Here is a 21,324-nt window from a genome sequence, read left to right on the forward strand (position 1 = left end):
TTATTAACAACTCTTAAACTCTCTCTTAAAGTAAAAGAGTGGTTTTCAAAGTACAGGTTGACAGAGTCTTTCTCAATAGAATTTTCCAGCCAATTTTCCTATCTAATTGTTACATCTTATGTCTTTCAGATATCTCTGGCTCTGATGATTATATGCACAAAAATATTATTATACTGTCCTGCTTAGCAGTCAAAGTGGGCGTGGATGTAACAAATGAGGTCTTTCAACTAAGCTGGTGCTGTGAGGAGAGCAACCATCTAAGTTGGACCTCTTTTTCTTTGGATCTATAATAAAATGTATTTTAGAAAAATAAAAGAACAATGCATTCAAAAATCCCAGGGATATTTATCAGCTTTTTTTGAGTCTGAAACTGTTTAGCTGAAGCCATTGCAGTTCTGCTTCTTTTCCTAATTAGGAAATACAGGAATTAATTTTCCCTACCAAAGGACCAGTGATAAAAGGACATAAAAATATGGAGAAGTGCTGGACAGAACTTTCAATGCAAAATGACATTGATATAAACCTTAGGAGACCAGAACCAATTCCTGCCTGAGGTACAACATGATAAGAACTGTTTCTTCTGGCTTTTAGAGTTTGAACCACAAGTAAGTGAGATTAATAGATTCCTTTTCACAAGACCTGGGTTAATTTGCACAGTTTAGAGATTGGATTCATCTCTGTCTGGGCTTCAGTGCTAAAACATTTCTGTGTTTTATTGATAAAAATTAAGTGTCCTGGGAACGATTCCAAACCAAGCACACCAATTTGAAGACCTATGCATACAAACTTTTCAAATAAATCTACCTTACGTCTTTGTTTCTTTGGAAAAAAAACAACCAAAACAACTTTCTTCAAACAAACTCTGGGCTTTGAACTATTCAATTTTATTAAGGGTTATTTGTAGTTCATCACATCATCATTGCATTTCCTTTCTCCCAGGGCAACAGTGCCCATCTTTTGGCTTTTCCCTGAATCCCTGTGAGTATTACCATATATGGCATCATTTTACTTGTAATTATCCCATCAAACTGTAATGCTCTTTAACTCTTTGCTTCTGCACAGGCTGAGGGCTTTCCTGTTTTCTGCAGACAGATTTTGAGGCTTTAACTTTCTTTTGAAATAGGCAATAAAAAAGTTCCTCAATGTGAAATAGAAAACACACAGAACCTTAACTGCTTTAGGTTAATTAGGAAGAAAGTCTCCAAGGTCAATAAGTAATAAAGAATAATGTGTCTAGCTGATGAATACCTCTGATTTTCAACACATCAGATCATTATAAACATCCATGACAACAGACAGGTCTGATAAACAAGTATCCATTTAACACTAGTAGCCCTCATACTCTGAAGGATGTATCACAGCCATATGATGTCTGATTTCCCCTCAGTGATGAAATGCCATGTGTTTGTAAATGTACTGATGGGGAGGAATTGCTAGGTCAGGTCAATGCCTCCATATAGCAAGAAGTTTACCCAGAGAGACCCAGGAGGAGGAGAGCATGTGAATATCTTAGTTCACAGGTGGATGAAATTCTTCCTAGAGCTATTGAGTTGCAACAGAATTGGTCATGCAGAACAGGTTTTTCCTCTGCATCTGCCTTGAAGTACTATCATTTCTGAGTGGGCAGAAACAACTTCCATTGTGAGATGGTATGAGAAATCCCACCTGTTTTAAAATCTATTTGCTCTCTTGAGCTCAGTGACTGAATTTTTAAAGCTGGGTCTTTTTTCCTGCAGTTCTTTGCACCCAGCTCAGATGGCCAATGCAAAAAAACATATCAAAAACAAGTCCCATTGCACAGTTCTGAGCAGCCCAACAGCAGTACTTCAGCTACTTCCTATGCAAGTTTTCCTCCTAAGAAACTCTGGTCTTCCCAGAGCAAAGGGCTCCACTAGGCTAACAGGCTTGCTCTGTTAGAAATACCACTCTCACAATGTGGGGTATAACTTCAGCTTATCCTTCCTTCATTGCTTTCCAGTCATTGTTTTAGGGCCTCAGCACGTAAACTCACATATATAGTGCTCAGCTATAGCAGAGTTTTTATACCTCTTGAACTAAAAAATCCTCCATGACTCCATTACTTTCACCTTATATGAAAATTATCCCAGCTAGAATAGGTTTCCATAGAAGAACAAGGTGACACTAGCAGGTTGGCCCCACTGTTGGGGTTGAGCCTGTGGTGTAACTAGGACTCTTGTACATTTGAGAACAACTGAGAAAAATTAGTTTTAAAAGTGTATTTTCTTTTGTTGTTGTTGAAAATTTGAAAGCTTTCCATGTTAGTATTATGATATGAGACTTAGCTTAATTCCACTTTTGGAAACATCTGAAAAGCAACAGCAGAATTTATTTTCAGCATTTGTTCAGTAAGCACTGAACCACAAGAATTGCCCGTTCACACATCCCTTAATCCGGCTGTGCTGGCACTGTGGGAAGCCCCTGTGCGCAGGGCACTCAACGAGGTGCTCTAAATCACATTAGGGCTTAGCAGCCTTTGTGCTGCAGGATGAGATGTGCAAACATCATGAAAAGCTTTGTCCTGGACCAGCTGTACCCCACTGGAGACTTATCTCAGAAGCCAGCCCTGATCCTACGGGTTTACTTACAAAACAATTCCCGAAGGACTTGGAGCGGGGTCAGCACCAGCTCCGCCTGGGGCTAGAGCTCCATGAGATATCTGTGTGGGACAGGGGCCAAGCAGCAGCCACTGCCAGCTCCAGCCTTTGAGATTTACTGAGCTGGGAAAGAGGAGTTTAGCTCTCTTGTGGAGGAGTCTTTTGACTAATGGGGCTTTGCAGTTTGGAGATGTTCTGGATGATTTTGCTCCTTGACGCGCGTCAGGGAAGGAAATAGGCTGGAGTCCCATGGCCGGGTGAGGCTCTGGAGGGTTTGTCCAGAGAGAGAGAGAGGGGAAGAAGGTGAAAAGGGCAGGGCAGTGCCCCACTCAATGTTTTGTCTGTTCCCATATCAAATTAAGTGGAAATACGAGCCTGCTACTTTCCTGTTTTTATAGAAGCTATTCAAACTGCATGCATGTTTTAAAAACCAGAAAGATAGTGAAAAAGTACTTCATTATGGGTACAGGTGTTTCACAAGTACTTGTTTCCATGGGCTTCACAATACCCTAAACACGCAGAACTTTGATCAGATTTTCTCATTTATTTAAGGTAGCTTTTTTTTAAACTGAAACTTGTGCCCAGTCCTCTAAGCCACATTTGCTTTCTAGAAAATACTCTACCTGCTCTTTTCAGGAAGTGGCTAAAATATGATAACCCCAAGATCAGACAAGGTTTATGAGGGAATTGTTGAAACTCTCATGGTTAATTTTTAGTAAAAAACATTTTGAAAACTCCAGACACTTTTTGTGTCTTTAGAAATCAAACAAGAGGCCAGAAGTCTCCTTTGAGGGCTTGTGCCTCTCCTACCATTGGAGGAAGCTTGAAAAGCCACAAGTCTGGTCACTGGCCATGGCCTAGGTCAATGTCAAGTCACATTTCATTGCTGATACACTGAGCTTGCTCAGGTCTCTGAGTACCTGGACAGATTTCTTGGGACTTTTCCTTCATCAACATCTGTGTGCTGGTCAATATGGACTAAGAGTGAATACAGACTATTTCGTGGCCAAACGTGGCCAAAGTCAGAGGTCAAACAGGAGAGAGCACAGTGGGGAGGCCTAAGCACAGGCAGGAATTTCAGGAAATCCCAACAGCCAGGCAGAGCAGTGAAGGCTGCTCAGAACAGCAGAGACCAAGACACAAGGGTGGAAAAGTCTTATTTGTCCTAATTTTCAGACACATAAAAGCGTAAGATTTCCTATTTCATCCCTTTAGTGCAATATTATGTATTGTGTATGTATTATATATGTTGTGCTATGTTGTGTTATGGTACAATAATGCAACCACAGATATATTAGTAAACACAGCCATGGTATAAAGATTTTGTGCTGTAAATGTGCATGATAAGATGTGGGATTTTGAGGTTGACTGTAAAGAGCCAGAGAGCAACTGGCAGGGAATGACACCAGAGGATGTTCAGTGATGCTACCCATGGGAAAGAGCTAACAGCAAAAGGATGTGTGTGCACAGAGGAAAGGAGGCCAAAGGCACTGTGAGTGTGGTTATTAACGAAATGTAGAGAAAATAATGAAATCTGGAAAGACAGGGAATTCTGAGGAAGCGCTGGAACCCATGAGCATTGAAGACAGATGGAGATTTTAAACAGACCATGGTTAATCACACAAATGGTAGAGATTGTAAAAGAATGCAAACAGTACTTAACCACATGAGGGTAGGTTTAATGAGGTGAGGGTGAAGTCCTGAGAATGGGTATATTTACAGTCAGAAACACAGAATCTGGCTCAGTTCTCAGATCTGCTCCCCTGCCTGTGTCCCAGGAGCATTTCAGGGAATCCATACGAATCCTTACAGCTATTCTTTTACAATTTAGGTACCAGGCCTTGGAAAGCTCAAGCCTGTAGCTATTTCAAGGAAAAAACCCTGGCTGATCAATGCCATGAAGTCTTCAGTTATTGTTACATATTTTAGGCCAAAAGATAATTTCGTATAATTTCTAACAATTCTATAATACTGCAAATTGCTTCAACTTGATGGCTGCCAAGCTGCAAACCAAGGGAGCTTTCTTCTTTCTGCACAAATAAGGCCAACAAGAATGTTAAACCAGTAGTGGTTAAAGTTGTGTACATTGGCTTTAGCTTGGCCAATCTTTTTATTCAGAAGACGTGTAAGGACTGTTTTAAGCTGTGGGTTATGATGCACATCCAACATACAGCAATTACACCAAACATCTTGGGGATTCACTTGCTGTGCTGTTTTCAAAATGGGAAAGGCATTTAATTGTCTCTACTTTATATATTACTGGATGGAAAAGCATTTAATTTTCTCTATTTTATGTATTACTGGTGTGAAACACTTTAGGCTTCCAGCAAGATGGCCAGGTAATGTCAATAAACTGTACCTGCAAGAAGTGGATACTTCAATGGATTTTCATGAACAAAAAGGCATAGATTTGCAAAAGAAAGTAAACAACGCTCCAATTTCTTGAAAGTAACAATGCTCCAAAGTTAAAAGAAGATTTACTAGTGGAAAAATAAACTGAAGTACAAAAATAGAAGGAGGAAATGCATATTGTAAATTAGTCTTAATAATCATGACATGTTTCATCCTGGGAAGAATGTGATGGTCAATTTTTACTTCATCATTGCAGGAATTTTAGATTTCTTTTTGGTATTAATGCATTTGGGGGCAGATTTTTGATTGGTATACTTACAAATACTGAAGTCTTGTTGTAACAGGGGTTAGAGCTATGATAGCCCTTGTGGTACCAGACACAGGATACAATTTTTATTAGGTCATCATTTTTTTCCAGTCAGCAGTGGCAGTCAACAGTAATGTTATGGCTGGTGATCAGCAGCAGTGCTTTTTTGAGGGTAAATATATATTCAGTCAGTAGCCACATTTTCTCAGATAACTTAAACCTGACAGATTACAGCATCATTGCATGAGCCTGCTGTAAATAACGCACATGCCAGCTCTGCCAATGTATTAGCATTTACATAGAATCAAATCCCCTCTTTTATCAGGAAAACTGGAAAATGCCTGATTTAACAAGGACAAAACTTTGTCAAAAGCATACTTGATGGCATTCAAGCAAATAAAACCAACTAATAAGCAACAGAAGAATGAAAAGAGAGTTAAAACTGAGGGTCAAGCAGGAGATCCTTGTCCAGTTCAACAGTTTGAGTGATTTTTCAAAGCAGGCAGGAATGACAAACCAGTGGGATTTTGTGGAGCAATAACCACACTCTCCAGTAGTTCACTGTAAACTGTAGAATCTCTAAGTTCAGAAAGTCTATTTAAATAAATAATTTTATACATTAAAGATTTCCTGTGACACTGATACCTGCTTTTTATCTTATGAACAGGTCTGTCTAATGAAGTAGGTTTGGGATTGGAGCTCAAGCTTACTGAAGGTGAGGCAAACATGTTCCACTTCATCAGAATTTGAATCAATTTTGAATAAAGACACTGTGACACTGAGATGTACTAAAATAGATGGGTTTACTTACGTGCACAGGATAGACTGGTCTTCTCTATCTGTGAATAAAGAAAAAGAATCCATTAATTAGGGAGAATGGCTTTTCTGACAGAAGCACTTATATTTATAAGGATTTACATTGAACAGCCTAGACTTTCTAAAATCTGGCCAACCATGATTAGTAAAAAGTACTGGGTTCACATCTTATTTAATTTGCCCTTGAATTTAAATAACCATCTCTAATGGAAATATTTTGTACAAAAAAATGAACAAAAGGTTAAGAGATCAAAAATATTTTTTGAAAATTCCATTAGAGATGAACTGTAATGAGGACAGCAAAAAGATCAGGCTCTCTGTAAGAAGATTATAACAAAATTTCAAACCTGAAACTCAAGTTTTTACTATGCTTATGAGCTATGGCCAGCAGCCCACTCGAAACAAAGTCTGGACAGATAAGGCATCAACAACTAAAATGTTTTAAGCTGGTCATGCAAAGCTTTGACTTTTGAAAGCAAAGCAGTTCAAATACCTGAATAATTTAGCCTGTATTTCATTTCAGACTGAGAGACAACTTTTATCAAGAGAAAAAGTAATTTCTTTGGGAGATCTTCCAAAGAATAAGATAAAACAAGATACTTTAGATTATACAAGATCATGTCAACAAGTATGTAAGTATTCTTCATGTTTTTTACTATAAACAGACAATCAAACACATTTTGGATCAAGATTTACAAAAAGGAGGAGCAAAGTTTCCATTTTTGCTAGGTGAGGCATGTGAGAGGTTTCAGCACACCAGTGTCCAGAGTTCTGTAATGCTGCAGGAAGGGTGAGGATTGCAGCCCATCTCCATGACCTGTTCTTGGAGCAATCCTCCCTGCTTATTCATTTGGAGTCAGAGTTTCTCTCTACCTTCAGAACTTTTACACTGTTTTTTCTGCCAAAAGGCATGATGAGCATGTTTGCTGTGATCCATTCTAAAGTACAGCTGTTTCCTTCACTTGTCAAACACCAGGGCAAGTTTCCCAGAGAGGTGTGGTATTTCCAGCCCTGGAACTACTCGGAAGCAGACTTAAACAAGGCCTTGAGCAACCAGTCCCAGCCCTGAAGTTTGCCCTTCTTTGACTGAGACTATCAGTTTGCCTTTATAGACTATAAAAAAAATCTTCTGACTTGGGAAAATAATTCCCAGGCAGGACAAAGACATTTTTTAAAAGTGTGCATAGTTTACACATCTGAGACTTGAGGCAGATAATTAGGCAGAATCCAGTGCTTCTGTATGGTTTGGCATTATTTATCCAAAGCAGAGCCAGCGCCAAGCTTTGCTCAGAGGTTCAGACATCAGCTCCTTTTGCTCAGTGTGTGGGGTGACTTGCAGGAATACCTATCTGGTTGCTCACCCTTATTGCTGACCCTGTATGTCATAAATACCATGAGATAATTTAAACCTATTTAAACCAATTTATTAAGCTCTCAAGTTGTAACTGCTGCCTGGCCCACAGCCAGTCTAGGAAAAGCATTAGAGGATTCTGCAATGGTTTGGATTGATATTAAACAACTGTTTTACTCCCAGTTCCTCAATAGCTATAACATTAACTGCTTTATTGATTACCTCACAACAAATGATGCCACTTAACTGCTTTGTTTGGTAAATTGGTACAAAATGACTCATTCCTCATTTTTATTGGAGGTATTTGTCAGCAATCAGCACTGCAGGACTCTTCCACATAAACATTTGGGAGGAGAGGAGCTGTGAGCCATTTTTGTTTTTCACTGCAGGGTATCAGCTAGGCTTTCTTTTAAGTTAAAAAAGTGAAAGCATGGAAGAACTTTTGCTAAAAATACATTGTTGTGTAAATAGAAACCATGGGCATATATTGATATTGCATCACTAACCCATAAATACCATAAAGAAAATAAAAGTCACTCTTGATACTGAGTTGCCAGTGGAATTTCTGAGCTCAGGGAACATTAGAAAAAGCTGGTCTCCAAGCCAAGTATTTTCTCACTACTCTTTGCTGCCCATTGCTGCCCTTCTTTTGCTCCTCAGTAGGCAAAGGCTCCCAAAGGTGTCTCACAGACTGGCCCACCACAGGAGTTTGTGTGAGTGCCTGTGGAGGGGGAGCCTGGGGATGTGTAAGAGCAGAAGAAGCATGAGGAAGGCCAGAAGTTGCACCAAGTGTACTCAGGGATAGGTTAATCATGGGAGAAACCCCATGCTGGCAAACTGCTGTGCACACTCACAGAGGGGGAATTCCAGATGTTATTCTGTCTCCTGCATCAGTTCCAACTGCACCTCTAAGGATGAAACGTATCAGGAAGTCCTGTCCTATTCTGTTATGACCTGAGCTGCAGATACTGGTCTCATTTACTTTAAAAGGCTCTCCCATTCGATTCATCCTATTTCTGTTCTGGAATGTTCATTCTATATAGAAAAGACTGTGACCTATTTTGTGAGTCTGCAACTTTATGTGGTTGGATCTGTCAGAAGAGAAAAAGTTGAATAAATAAAACTCCTTAAATGCAATTCCTGGGGCTTAAAAAGCAACAGAATAGGTCTTCTAGATTCTAATATCTTTTTGGTTAATGCCTTTTAAGAAAATTTGACCCTACCCGGAAGAGTATCATCCACCTCCTCTATGTCTATATTAGATGTTTAAACATTTATTTTTAATTTTCTCCTCAATTTTTAATAGAGACCTACACTTACATTATAAACCTCACCAGCTTTCCTAAACATGCAGCAGAGTTGTTTTTTTTCTCTCTGGAATCTGCTTACTTTTTCACCAAACACCTCCAGTTTGCCTGTAAGATTTCTTGCCCCTCTGTCCTTGATAGACCAGTTAGCTCTGCTTAATCACAAACAAAATCAGATGGTTTATCACAATGAAGCAGCAAGTTGGCAGCTTTACCATAAAAGGAAAAAAACCAGACTGAAACCATGTTCCCCCACTCACTTACTGCTTCTTTACATTTGTTAATAACTGCACTGCCTAAAGGGGACATTTCTGTACAGTCCTGCTGAGGACACAGTAAACAGATGGCTTCTCACAGCAGCCTCCTTTTCTGAGACTTTGGGAACTGTGTTTCCCTCCCATACCTCTGAGTATCTACCAGGTTGTTTGTTTTTCCATTTTTAACTCAAGCTTGCATAAAAGTGGCTCCACAGAAAATAATCTCCTTGAATCTGCAGAAAGCTGTAATACATCTTCTCCATGATGATTTACTGCCAGAAAACTTAATAAAGGCCTAACCACCTACACAAAAACTTTGTTACTACTTCTATGTAACATGACTTTTCACATTTGTATTGTCTCTCACTTATTTTTTGTTTCTGCAGGGAAGATGACAGAAGACAGCAGAATTACTCCTCCTTACAGAGCAGTGTCTCAGCTTCACCATCACTGGAAGCTGGCAGTGCTGCAGGAAGGGTCATCCAGCCACCTCCAGCTCCTCTTCCCCAGCCTGCACTGCCTCTTCCTTGCTGCTGTGACCAGCATTCACAGACCACACTGTGCCCCAGGAGGGGGGACCCACTTCAGCACAGCAAAAAGCCAGGGGTGGCTTTCACCTGGAGCAGTTTTGCATCTTGGCTGCATGAAGAATCCTGCTGGCAGTGCAAGAGTTGGGATGGGGATCAAGCCCTCTGTATGGAGCTACTTCATCCCAAACACAGGAGAGAGCAGAGGGTGCAGGAGCAGGGGGAAATGTTTTATGATTGCAGTCTCCAAGTGTAGAAGTAATCATCCATAGCTAGTCTGTAAACACAGCCAGGAGGGCTCAGTTCAGTGTGATAACTCCAGGGGACACACACACACAAATGCTCTTGTAGAATTCTCAATCTTTGAGATTAAAGAATTTTTTTTATAATAATAAATAAATTATTTTTTATAAATTATAAATAAATTATTTAAAATTTTAAAAATTATCAATAAATAAAAAATAAATAAATAAAGAATGAGTTTATTCTCATTCTGGCTGGAAATGAGCATCCACAGCTGTGCCTGGGCACTGATCAAACTGCATTAGTGACATGGTAATCAGCAGATTCAACAAGACGCCCAGCACTCCTGGCTGAGCATGAGACAGCATGACTGTGATTTGCAAAAGGGTTTTAGGTGCTCAGAACCACTTGAAACAAGTGGAAATTTTATCTTTTCCCAGCCAACATCTTTGATAATTCCTGTGTCCTGTGAGATGTCAGCTTTTCTGCATATTTGGAAGAAAGTCTGATTATCTGATTTCTGATAGCTGTGGCTAAGTGTTTTTATCAGAAGAGCTTTGATGGGAGTTAAACATCATCCCTAATGAATACATTAACCAAGTAAGTCTCTGAAGCAGAGGAGGAATGCAGTGTGCACAGCTCATGTTTTCTGCTGGATGTTTGTGCCAACACAGGGGAGGGTGAGAATGCGGAGGGCTGTGATTCCCAGCTGATGAACCTGCAGTAGGACCAGGGATCTGCAGACACAGAGGCTTCATTCACCAAGAGATAAAGGATCCCTGAGACATCTGAACAAGATGATTGCTCTGGGCCAAGCGGCCCTGGTCATGAAATACCAGAATATAATTCCTCAGTCTCATGAATCTACGACATATTTTACTTTGGCAAGCAGAAACTATGCAAGTTTCCAGATAAGGAGCAGTACTGACTTTTCACAGGGAAAACATTTAGTGCTCTGATCCATGTTTATGGGTAAGAACTTTTGTTTATATTCCATTTGGAAATGTGCTCACAACCCCCTGAAGCTCTCTGTGCCTATATGTGCAGCGGGCTCACTCAGAACCGTGCTGACGCCCACTTTCACCACCCCAACATGAACAGAATTTTGGCTGAATAACCAGAGTTATTTTGAGGGCTGGTTTAGTTTCATGCACAAAACATGAGTAGGTTTTTACAAACAAAAGCACAGCTTTAAAAGAAACTGGGGCCCTCTTCAGAGATGGAGAGACTCCAAGATGACACGTGCAAGTAAAATGTGGGTGTCCTGGGCTTGTGCTTGGAGCTCTGGTGGTTCCACTTGCTGGCTGCTATGCCAGCTGTGCGTGGTTGGGGTGGAAAGCAGTGAAAGAGCATCCTCTTAAAGGTTCAGCTGATCACCTACTCCCTCCTTGTTCCTTTCTACTTGCTCTCCCCTCCTCTCTGCTGCCAGGAAGAATTGCAGTGGGGTCACATGAATAATGAGGAGTAACTCCCCAAAAGCTCACAGGGCCAGGAAATCATTCTGAACCCCAAAAGAAGTGAATTGATTAGAGCTTGCACTCTTGCTGCCTCCTCCCTCCGGCAGCCAGCCTGGGAGGCACAGCTGAACCCGTGCTGTTCTAAGTGCAGTTAATGGCCACAGTGAGGGCAAAGCAGCTCCAGTGGCTTCCCACTGCCCAGAAGAACGTGCTGGAGGGACAGGAGACAGTCAGAGAGAGAGGGAGTGGGAGACATCCCTGTGCTGCATCAGGCTCATCTGTGCTTAGTTTCACTTTAGGCAGAAAACTCATGTATTGTCAGGACAAGACAATTCTGTTTCAGCATAGGCTGCAGTCATACTTGGGTTTTTTTTTTCCTTTCCTACAGATAGCTTATATCCCTTTTCTATTTTTTTCCCCCCTCATTTCTAGAGACAAGTACAGTACCCTGCACAACTGGTGATGTTCTGCAGGAGCCAGGAACTTCTTCCAGATCTCCCCTCAAGGCTTGCTCCTTAAATAAAGGATCAGAGGGAGGAATGGCTTCAGGGCCTGCTCAGAGCCCTGGACAGTGCTGGATGCAGAGCACAGAGCTCAGGAGGGAAGCTGGAGCACAGATATATGACTGTGGCTTAGGGGATAACCTTCTGCCAAGTAAGTGTTTTATAACCATGATTATATCACATAGTGTGTAGGAAGGTCTGTTTTCAGGATATTTTTGTTGACTTATTGGTCCTCCTCTGCTGCACTGTAGCTCTGCATTCTGGGATCCACTTAAATAAAAGGATTGAAGTAGCTCCAGGAAAGAAATGTCATACAAGCCATAGAAGAAAAAAAGTCCTAATCCTGGGAAGCCCTAAACTTTAGGGCCAAGCCTGTGAATCTTGCTGAGCCATCGTTGTCAGCCAGAATTTCTGTAGGGTCAGGGTCTTTATGAGGGCAGAAAAACTTCAAAACATTTTGCAGAGCTCCTGGTTTCCTGCAGCACCCAAGTTCGATGTGAGATGCTGCCTAGTTATGCCCTATAGTCTGGAGGTGTTGCAGCCTCCTATATCCATCACTTTTGCTTTTTAATCCCTAAATGATAGTTTTTCCTTACAACAAAAGCTCCTCAGTCTGTCAGAAGTTAATGCAGGAGGAGGAGAGCTCTGTGAATTTTGGGGGTTTGTTTGCACCCTTTGGGGCCCGACTGCTTTCCCACTGCTTGCTGCCATCCCTGTTGGAAAACAGGACATCTCAACTCAGGGTTCAAGACGTCAGGCTATAGGGAAAGCAGCCCCAAAACCCTGTTTGAATCTGCTTTGCTGGGGGGAGAGGGCGGCAATGCTGACAGATCCAGCTGATCCAGCAGCGCTCACAGCTAACTTTGGAATAGTCTCCACTAGTGGAGAGGGAGCATTTTCCATGCCCGTATTTGCCAAAACTATTTGCTTGACTTTGAAACCTTCCCACATGCCTCAACACAGATGGGTGAAAGGATTGTTTTTCCTTTTTGAGTCACAGCGTTTGTGGACTGCTGTTCCTGCCAAAGAATTCCTCTGAAACTTCTAGAAAGGCAGCGCTGCCCTGTGTGAGAGCTCTTTCCTGGCTGGCTGCTTGCAGGAGCCCACGTGGAGCTGCCAGGTGTTTGTGGCAGCCCCAGGCAGGGCTTGCAGGGCTGTCCTACCTTGCAGCATGCTCCTGTAGGCCGTGTCGGCGATGGCGTAGATGTGGGGTGGCATCTCGTGCCTCTTCTTGCCCTTGTACATGTCAATGATCTTCTCTGAGTAGATGGGCAGCTGCTTGTAGGGGTTGATCACAACGCAGAAGAGACCCGAGTAAGTCTGCAAGGGAATTCAAATAAAAGCTGGACTTAACATCCTCAATGCCGTGTCCAGGCTGGGAAACACAGGCATGGGCTGCAGGGAATTAATGGGATTTCAGCGGCAGCGCTCCTTTGTGCTCTGCCCAGGGTAACAAAGGAAGCAGAGATTTTCTGAATGTATGTGCATGGGTGGTTTCTAAGTGCACAAATTGTTATTGCTAAAAAGTGAGCTGCTGGAAAGCAGGTGAATTTAGCAATCTGTAGAAACACTGTGACCTGGTGTTAGAGCCCCTTAACTTCAGTTATTTTCACTACATAATCCATACCCTTATCACACATAAGGGTATGGTGATAACTGTAATAATTAATATTTATATGTGTATTTTCTTATCAGAATATGATATAAATATCTGTTCAGGTAGGCATCAAATTTCGTAAACTGAAATCCTAAGTAAGAAGCTCAGATTGATGTTTGAAGGGTTTTTTTAGAAAAAGCTTCTATGAGCACCACGTAACACTGATGATTGATGAGAGTCCTTTAATAAAATTGCTCGAGTTCCAAATAGATGCCTCGAGAGACTAACCATGCCTTCACTGCATGACTATTTCTGCAGGAAACTTAAAGAAAAATGTGGTTTGTTTAGAATTTAATGGAGGTATTAATATAAAAAATATATACATAAACAAGAATAGTGGCTGCCAGCTGATAGGTGTTCATCCATTCTGTCTTGGTTATTTGTTTGTTTGTTTGTTTGTTTAAAATTTTCCTTTATTTCAAAATATTCCAGCTCTTGACCTGGCCAGAAGTAATACCATACGATACTAGATGAAGAGCCATATTTCACAAACAGTGGCTAAAAGAAATTTGTAAGGGTATTTAATTTAATAACATTTAAACCCCTAAAATAAATAAAAAAATAAAACAACAACAACAACAACAAAAACAACCAAAAAACCAAACCAACAAACACCCAAGTTATGAGAACATACTTCTCATATTAGGAGAGAGTACCTCACATTAGGCAGCAGTATTGCGATATTTAAACTGGCCTATGGTAAAAAAAGAAATAATGGAACTGTGCTGTTTCTGATATAGGCAGAAGTGGTTTGTTTGATTTTTAAAAATAATATTTATTGTTACTGATTTGATTTTGTTGCCGTGAGTGTGAAGCAGAGCCCGGGGGTGCCACCCTCAGCCCCGGGGCTGTGTCCCGGCGTGGCCGGAGCTGTCCCCGCTCCCCGGGCCGTAGCCCCGGGAGCCTCCGGGCGCAGGGATTTCCCTTTCCTGACCATAATAGGGAACGGCCCGGCACGGCCCGGCACTGCTGAACACTTTATATGGTATCAGCACACAGGGCCCGAGCCCGCCACGGCACGGCCGCGCTGCTCCGGGGCTGCTGGCACCCACAGCCCGGCCTGGGCCTGGGGGAGCCGGGCCCCGGAGAGCCCCGCTGCAATCCCCGCCGGGGCTCAGCAGCGCCAGCCTCAGCCCCTCGGGGGGGAACTCTGGGCTGGATTTACACTGGGACCGCAGAGTGAAACCCTGCTGCTCCTGTCAAAATGAGCTGTAGTGTTGCCAGGGTAACACGCTTGGAAAGTGACAGTTTCATCCTAGAACGGCCACCAAGGCCCTTACGGAAAGGACAGCAAGGCATTTTTTAGTAGTATAAATAGATTTACTGTACGCACTCAACTAATCATCCCCACCCAAGTAAAAAATTAGGAGAGGAAATCAAGGACATTATTTAGGCCTCCCTTCCCCGAGACTTCGAGGTGTTTCCTGCCTTGCCACATGCAGGGCTGTTTGCACACCCAGGCACACAGTAACACAGCTTTAAAGAGCGAACTTTGAGGCACAAGAAGCAGGAGGCTTTTTGAGGCACAGCAGTTCTGTTAAGGCAGAGCAAAAGCTGGAACTGATGAAGTTCAGGAATCCTCATTTCTTACTGGACTGTGGCTGATATGATCTGTCACCTCAGGAAATTGAATGAAGCCCTCTTGTGTTGGCTGATTGTAGCTCTAGGTGCATGCTTTGCAAGGATTTGGGGGAGCTGGATTAATACAGATGATGTTTTGACATGGCCAAGTGTGTGATGGAAAGTGGGGACACAGAAGCTTCCATGCCTGAAGTCCTTCTCCCTGGGGCACAGCCTCTCTAGAGAGGGGCTGAATCTGTCTCTCCAGAGGGTCTGGAGGAAGAGAATAATCTGAAATATCTTAGGGGTACTTCCACGGGAGTGCTGAGCTTGGGTATCCCTCAGATTGCTGCTGCTGGGTATTTACAAGAGACTGGCACAAATACACATCTGCATTGTAAATAGCTAGGTTTGGGCAGAAGAGTCCAACTCAGTTCCAATATGCATATTTAGCTTTATGTACCAAAGACAGCATTTTCCACTGTTAAGTGAAGACTGAACAAGTAGTGCCTATGAGTAGAAGGAATTTGATTCTACTCTCAAATCCACTGAAGTTGCATTGCTGTGTTTTTCATGCCTATATAATAATTTTTGGTGTAATTTGTGTGTGGATAAAGCAGATTCTTTTTGTTCTGAGCAATGTGAAACATGACTCATGTTTCTTCTTGCCCTTCTATCTTAATTATCTGTGATGAAGCCAAAGGCCAGGGTGTTTTTCTAGTGTGCAGTCACCCTGTGAATTTCTGCACTGAATCTTTTTATTTAATAATATTTAATGTAAATGCAAGGGGGAGATTATTTCTTTTTCCAGCTGGATTTATTATTTTTCTTTAGCATATTTGGGAATCCCCATTTGCATCAGTGATGCTCTGGAGAGAAGTGCTAAGGTCATGTTTTCTTTGAATATGTGGGACTCCAAGGGATGCAAATTAGGCAACACATGGCAAAGCCAGGAGATGGTTCTTTACAGTTAGTTTTGCAAGTGGGAGAGACTCAGATTCTCTTTAGAGGTCCCCTCTGTTTTTATGGCAGCATCTAGTAGGGCAGCACTGTGTAAAGCTGGGCAATTTCAAGCAGGTTTTGCATGCTGAAAATACAAATAACTTCTTGCACTACAAGTCATATTAATGTCTTTGAAATTTTACTATCTTAAATTTAGTCTCTTGAGACAGCAAATTTAATTTCAGGTACACTTCCATTTTTGCCTCCATGAAGAACTCTTTGATTTCTAATTGCATTATCCACTCTTGGAAATTAATTTCCTCTTTCTGTAGAAAGAGAAAATTCCATAAAGTAAACATAATAGAAGCCCTGGAACAGCTATGCAGAGTGTTGCTGAAAACAACAATGAATACCCAATCCCCCATTTTATCCCACTAACGTTGTACTAATTCTTTTAATTCTTGCAACAATGCAGAACACTTTCAGAAAAAGTCTACTTTAATCATTAAGGCTGCATGTTCTGATCTAATAGCACGTGGGTCCACATGTTCACCTGCAAACCTAAAATCCAATAAATTCAAATAATGAAAAGATGGGAACTCTAGCTTCTTGAAGGAAAGATCTTGAGCTTAGCTCTTTGAAGTTACACATAACAAGTAAGCAGTTTCTTTGTTGTAGTCCATATAACTATCTTACTTTTTGCTTAATTTCCTACTTTTCAATTTAGCATTCTTCATATTAGTGATCTTAAGGTCTCTTCCATTCTAGTAATTCTGTGAATTCTGTGAATATTAGTAATAAGACCTTGATTACTGTTTCTACTTAAGCTCCGTACTGTCTTTCACTCATCAGTGGTCTGTCATGCAAGTAAAATTTTCATAGATTGAAACTGTAGATAGCTTCTGCAGCACAGCAGAGGGATCCTTCATGTAAAGTCAAAGATAACAGCTAAATTCCTTGGAAAAGTTTTGGGCTTTCTTACTGTGCTGTTTACTAACTGTTGATTTGGCTGGATTACAGGGTTATCAATACCAAGTATTGTTGTGTTAATGTACTTGTGAGGACTAAAAGACAGAATAATCTTGCCACAACTCACATGAACATAGAGAAATTATAATTTGTCCAGGCTTGTCTGATCTGTAACTTGATCAACATGAAGGACAAAAAGGTTTAGTGGATGCCTGACTGCTTCAGTGACACACTGGTACATACAAGTACTCTTGCCTGAATTCCAGTGCATTTGTCTCTTTATCCACGCATAAGGTTTAACTCCAGCACCACCAAACCAGAACTTTTTAGCTGCCTTTCAGTGGGAGTTTTGCCTGAGAAAAGCTGCATGATTTGCCTTTTCTGTATGCTCTTTTTGCAAGTTACTGGAAAATTGTTTTGGTTTACATTGAATTAATTTAAAAGTCCCTATATTTTTTTCCCAAACAGCAGGACTCAGGTTTTGTTCCCTATACTTTCCAAGCCAACAATATTCTTTCAGAATCTGTAAATTTTGTGAAAGAAACCTTCATGTGTTTTAATTTAGTTTAGTAATGAAGCAATTATCAAAGAAGCAGGAGAATCATGGGGAATAAAGTGAATTTAGAACATTTTTGGGTTAGGGTGCCATTGCTGGGGGTTAGTAGTTGCATGGCAGTGTAACACAAGGCTTGTATCCCAGATGGTGGCTGGGATCTACCTTACTGTCTGTGGGACATGGTCACATGCAATGGGAACTGCTCTGCATGTGTTTGGGTCTACTCACATAAATTAGACCTGAGAAGTATCTCTCCCTTAGATTGTGCAGCACTGAAGCTTCATTGAGGCAAGTCAGCTCTGCCATGTCCTCCACTTTGGAGAACTTTGGAGGGTTCATCTTCTGGATGTCATCCTTGCTCAGTGTCACTTTCTTTCCATTTTCTGCCAGTTCAACTGTCACCTCATCCCCTTTCTCTTCCTTGATACTTGCTGCTTCAAATCCATGTTTCTCTGATGGAATCCAAACCAGTTTCTTTGCTGACCAGTCAGCCTGGGCAAGTGGGTTGTTGATGAAGTTTTTGTCCACAAAGAGGAATTTCTCATCATCGCTGAGAGGTTTTTGAGCCATTTTGACTCAGCAGACACCTGTTGAGGAAGCAAAATATTCTGCTTTAAATGGATAAAGGAAGGCAAATGTGGAGATGTTCCAGACAAAACACATTTGTCAAATCTGCCTTGCAGTAGGTCCAAAGCACTATAGGTCCTGTGTCATATCCCACATTTCCATGTGGATACTTAGTGCCTGTGCAATGAGACAGTCAGAACTGCACCACGGCCACCAGCTACAGACTTTCCTGCAGCCTCAGCTCTTGCCCATCACAAAGTTAATTGTTAATTTAGACAAATACAAAATTTCTAATCATCCAAATGCTGTTGGGTGCATACTGAAATATCAGTGCAATAATGAAATAAACAGTAGAAGGGTGATTCCCAGGCTGTATTGCAGCAAGGACAGAAATGAACCTTTCTTGCAAAGGACTATTTCCAATCACTTAACAATGTTTCATTTGGAGAAGAGTAAGATTAAGACAAGGTCAACAGAAAAAGCAGAAAAATGATGATGTTGTCAATACTGCTGGTGAAGGAGAAGTAATTTAGAGTTAGCCCCTCCCCATGGATCAGACAGTAGGAGCTGATCATTTCTGAAGGGTAAATGTCTATCACATGAGAGAGAGAAGAAATGAAACAAGCCTGGAATTGCCTCAGCCAGAAGATACTCTGAACCATGATGCTCAGACTGGAAGGATGATGCAGCTATGCCATGCAGTTGCACATGGAGAAAGCAGCTGGATGTATCTGCCCCATAGGTGAGAGCCAGGGGAGAGTTCATGCTGCTTTGCATGGTGCTGAGACAGCAGGCAGCTGCTCTCCTGCTCTGGCCACTGAAGTTTGGATGTGGCTGCAAGATCAGTACTGATAGTGCTGGAGCTTTGTAAGTGCTCTGCTCTATCCCATGGGAGCACAGGTCTAAATGCAGGAAGAGTACACAGAGGATTTGTGGTTTGCTCTAGGGCAGAATGAGTGTGCTGCTTGGGAAACCTGCTGTGCAGTGGAGCAGAGAGGAGAGCTGGGGAAGAGCTACAAATAGTGTGTATCCAAGAAAAACATCTCTAGGAGACAGAGGCCGTTTCATTTCCTTATTGAGAATGAGTTTAATATTTACAGCATTCAAAAAAACATGAATCTGGAGGGAGCTTGGAGAACTGACTGCTAAAGATGTCAGTCAGTCATGGGCAGTCAACCCATAAGCAGGACAATATTTGTAACCACCAAGCTCTGTGGTATGTGGCCAAATGGACACACTGTGCTCTGGGAGTATCAGGGCTTGCTTTCCAAATATTTGTCCCTGAAGCCTTCCCACAGATTAAGGTTTTTTTGCTAGGCCACACTCTATGAGGGGTCTGAGAAGGAAACATGGATCATGCAGAAGGGGACATAAAGCTTAAAAACTAAACTAGGATTTTTAGAGCTGCCTAAGAAGATGATGATATCCCTAGATGATATCCCACTGAAATCCAGTGGAAATTAGATGCCTCAGCTCTTTAAACTCCTGTGACAATTGCCTTGTCTTTAAAAAAAAAAAAAAAAAAAAAAAAAAAAAAAAAAAAAAAAAAAAAAAAGCTAAATGTGCTTGTTCTAGAGCCTTGCCTGGAAATCCCAAAGAGGAAAATTTGCCCAGATAATCCATGAAGGTGCAATATGTGAGGGAGACCCTGTGCACAGCCACTGGCCCCTAAGCAGTGTTCCCCGCTGTCGAGGCTCTGCGAGGGAGCATCTGTAGGATGTGGCCCTCTGCTCGCTCCCAGGAGATTCTTGGAAGAGAGCAAGAGGAAACTATTTGACCTCTGTGTGGATTAAGGCAGAAAATGCTCCCTGGCTGCCAAGAGGGCTGGTAGAGCTGCACAGTTCCAATAATGGAGATGGTATTCTCTCCTGCTGAGCTCTCCAGCTGGCGGCTGCGGGGGGAAGCTGCTGCACAGGGGAGCCATGGAAGCTCTGCCCCATCCCAGAGCTGCAGCTCCCGGGGCACAGGGTTCAAGGAGCAGCAGGGGCTGCCCTGGCCTCTCCCACTGCTGTGGCAACAGGCAAGGCACATTCTCCACCCCACTGCCCCAGCAGCATGGCAGGAAGTGCTGCAGCAGTGGAGACAGGGATTTCAGCCCATCCTATGGCCAGAAGAGAGCTCCATGGCCATGCTGAAGCATCAGAAAGGCTGGATAGCGCTGCCTGTGGCTAAATGCCAGGTGACAGCACTTTCATATCAGTAGGAATTAGGTACTGCTCTCAGAAACACCAAAAGTGAGACTGAACTGCAGACCTGAGCTTCATGGGGTGAAATCCTGCTATTCTGATGCTGCCCATAGAAAATGATGATGGAAATCAAACTGCCAAATCATCCTGACCATCCACTCAAAAACCCAACCATAGCTAAAACTCTTGGTCTGTTGCAAAACATGTCACAGTGGGACATCCCAGAAGTTTATCTTTTCTGTTGCCCAAGGACCAAGGAAAAGTTCCTTTCTTTGTTACAGGCTAAGTCAAAAACATCTTCCACAGATTCTAGCATGAAACTCAGAGCTGGTCTGTCTGCATTTGATAATGTTCTACTTCTTCCTGTATGTACAGGTGCAGAAAGTTTTAAATTCAATCTTTTCAAAGCAAGATCCATTTGGAAGGTATATAATGAGGAAAGAACTGCAGAACTTGGAAACACAGGTTCTTATTCCCTAGATCCAAACACTAGGACTAGTTTGAATATGGTAGGAATAGATCTCCTACAAGAACTAGTGAATAGACAGTCTGAACTGGATCCCAGAACTACTCTGAAACACAATGAGGAGAAAACATGGATTTATGTGAAAAGAACTTTTCACAACTGAACCTCTGGATTCTAAGGATAAAGTTTTAGCAGCTTTGACTATCACTGCAGTGAAAAGGGAAATGCAGTTATGAAGTGTAGATTAATGGCTATTAATAATTGAATTTATTTATTAATGTGCACTATTAATTTTCATTATAAAGGAAGGTCTTCCATCTGAATGAAAGGGGTAGAATATAAACTCCACCAACTCAACTAAATTTGTCCTAGTGAGGACTAATGAGCTGCTAATGAGATGCTGAAGCTTTCTGATTAATAATTGGCACTATATCTTCTGATCATCTCTGATCAAGACTACACTGATTGATACTGGGAGTATGGGCCAAGGGGAGAGACTCCTTACAGCCTGCTGAGAACATTCCCTGGGAAGGCAAAATTGACCCTTTAGCCAATTCCTGGGTTTCACCCATAGGACTGGCTGAGAGAAATGGAGACCCCAGTCCATGTGCAAGAGGTCGTAGGAGGTTCTCAGCCATTTAGTCCAAATCATGTACAAGAGTATACACTTAATGCCCAGAGGTGAG

General features: G+C 41.9%; 1 protein-coding gene across 3 annotated transcripts in view; it reads right to left on the reverse strand.

Moving 5' to 3' along the window:
* The window catches only part of MYH11 (myosin heavy chain 11), a 55,022-nt gene that overhangs the window by 30,863 nt on the left and 2,835 nt on the right, over positions 1-21,324 (reverse strand). For all 3 annotated transcript variants that reach the window (XM_038151836.1, XM_038151839.1, XM_038151838.1), the window contains exons 2-4: positions 17,648-18,006; positions 12,899-13,055; positions 6,086-6,113 (exon numbers count right to left, since the gene is read on the reverse strand). In XM_038151836.1, the coding sequence (XP_038007764.1) occupies positions 6,086-6,113; positions 12,899-13,055; positions 17,648-17,989 (527 nt within the window). In that variant the 5' untranslated portion in view covers positions 17,990-18,006. The remainder of the gene's footprint in view (positions 1-6,085; positions 6,114-12,898; positions 13,056-17,647; positions 18,007-21,324) is intronic.

Source organism: Motacilla alba, chromosome 14, assembly GCF_015832195.1.
Source record: "Motacilla alba alba isolate MOTALB_02 chromosome 14, Motacilla_alba_V1.0_pri, whole genome shotgun sequence".
Taxonomy (NCBI): domain Eukaryota; kingdom Metazoa; phylum Chordata; class Aves; order Passeriformes; family Motacillidae; genus Motacilla; species Motacilla alba.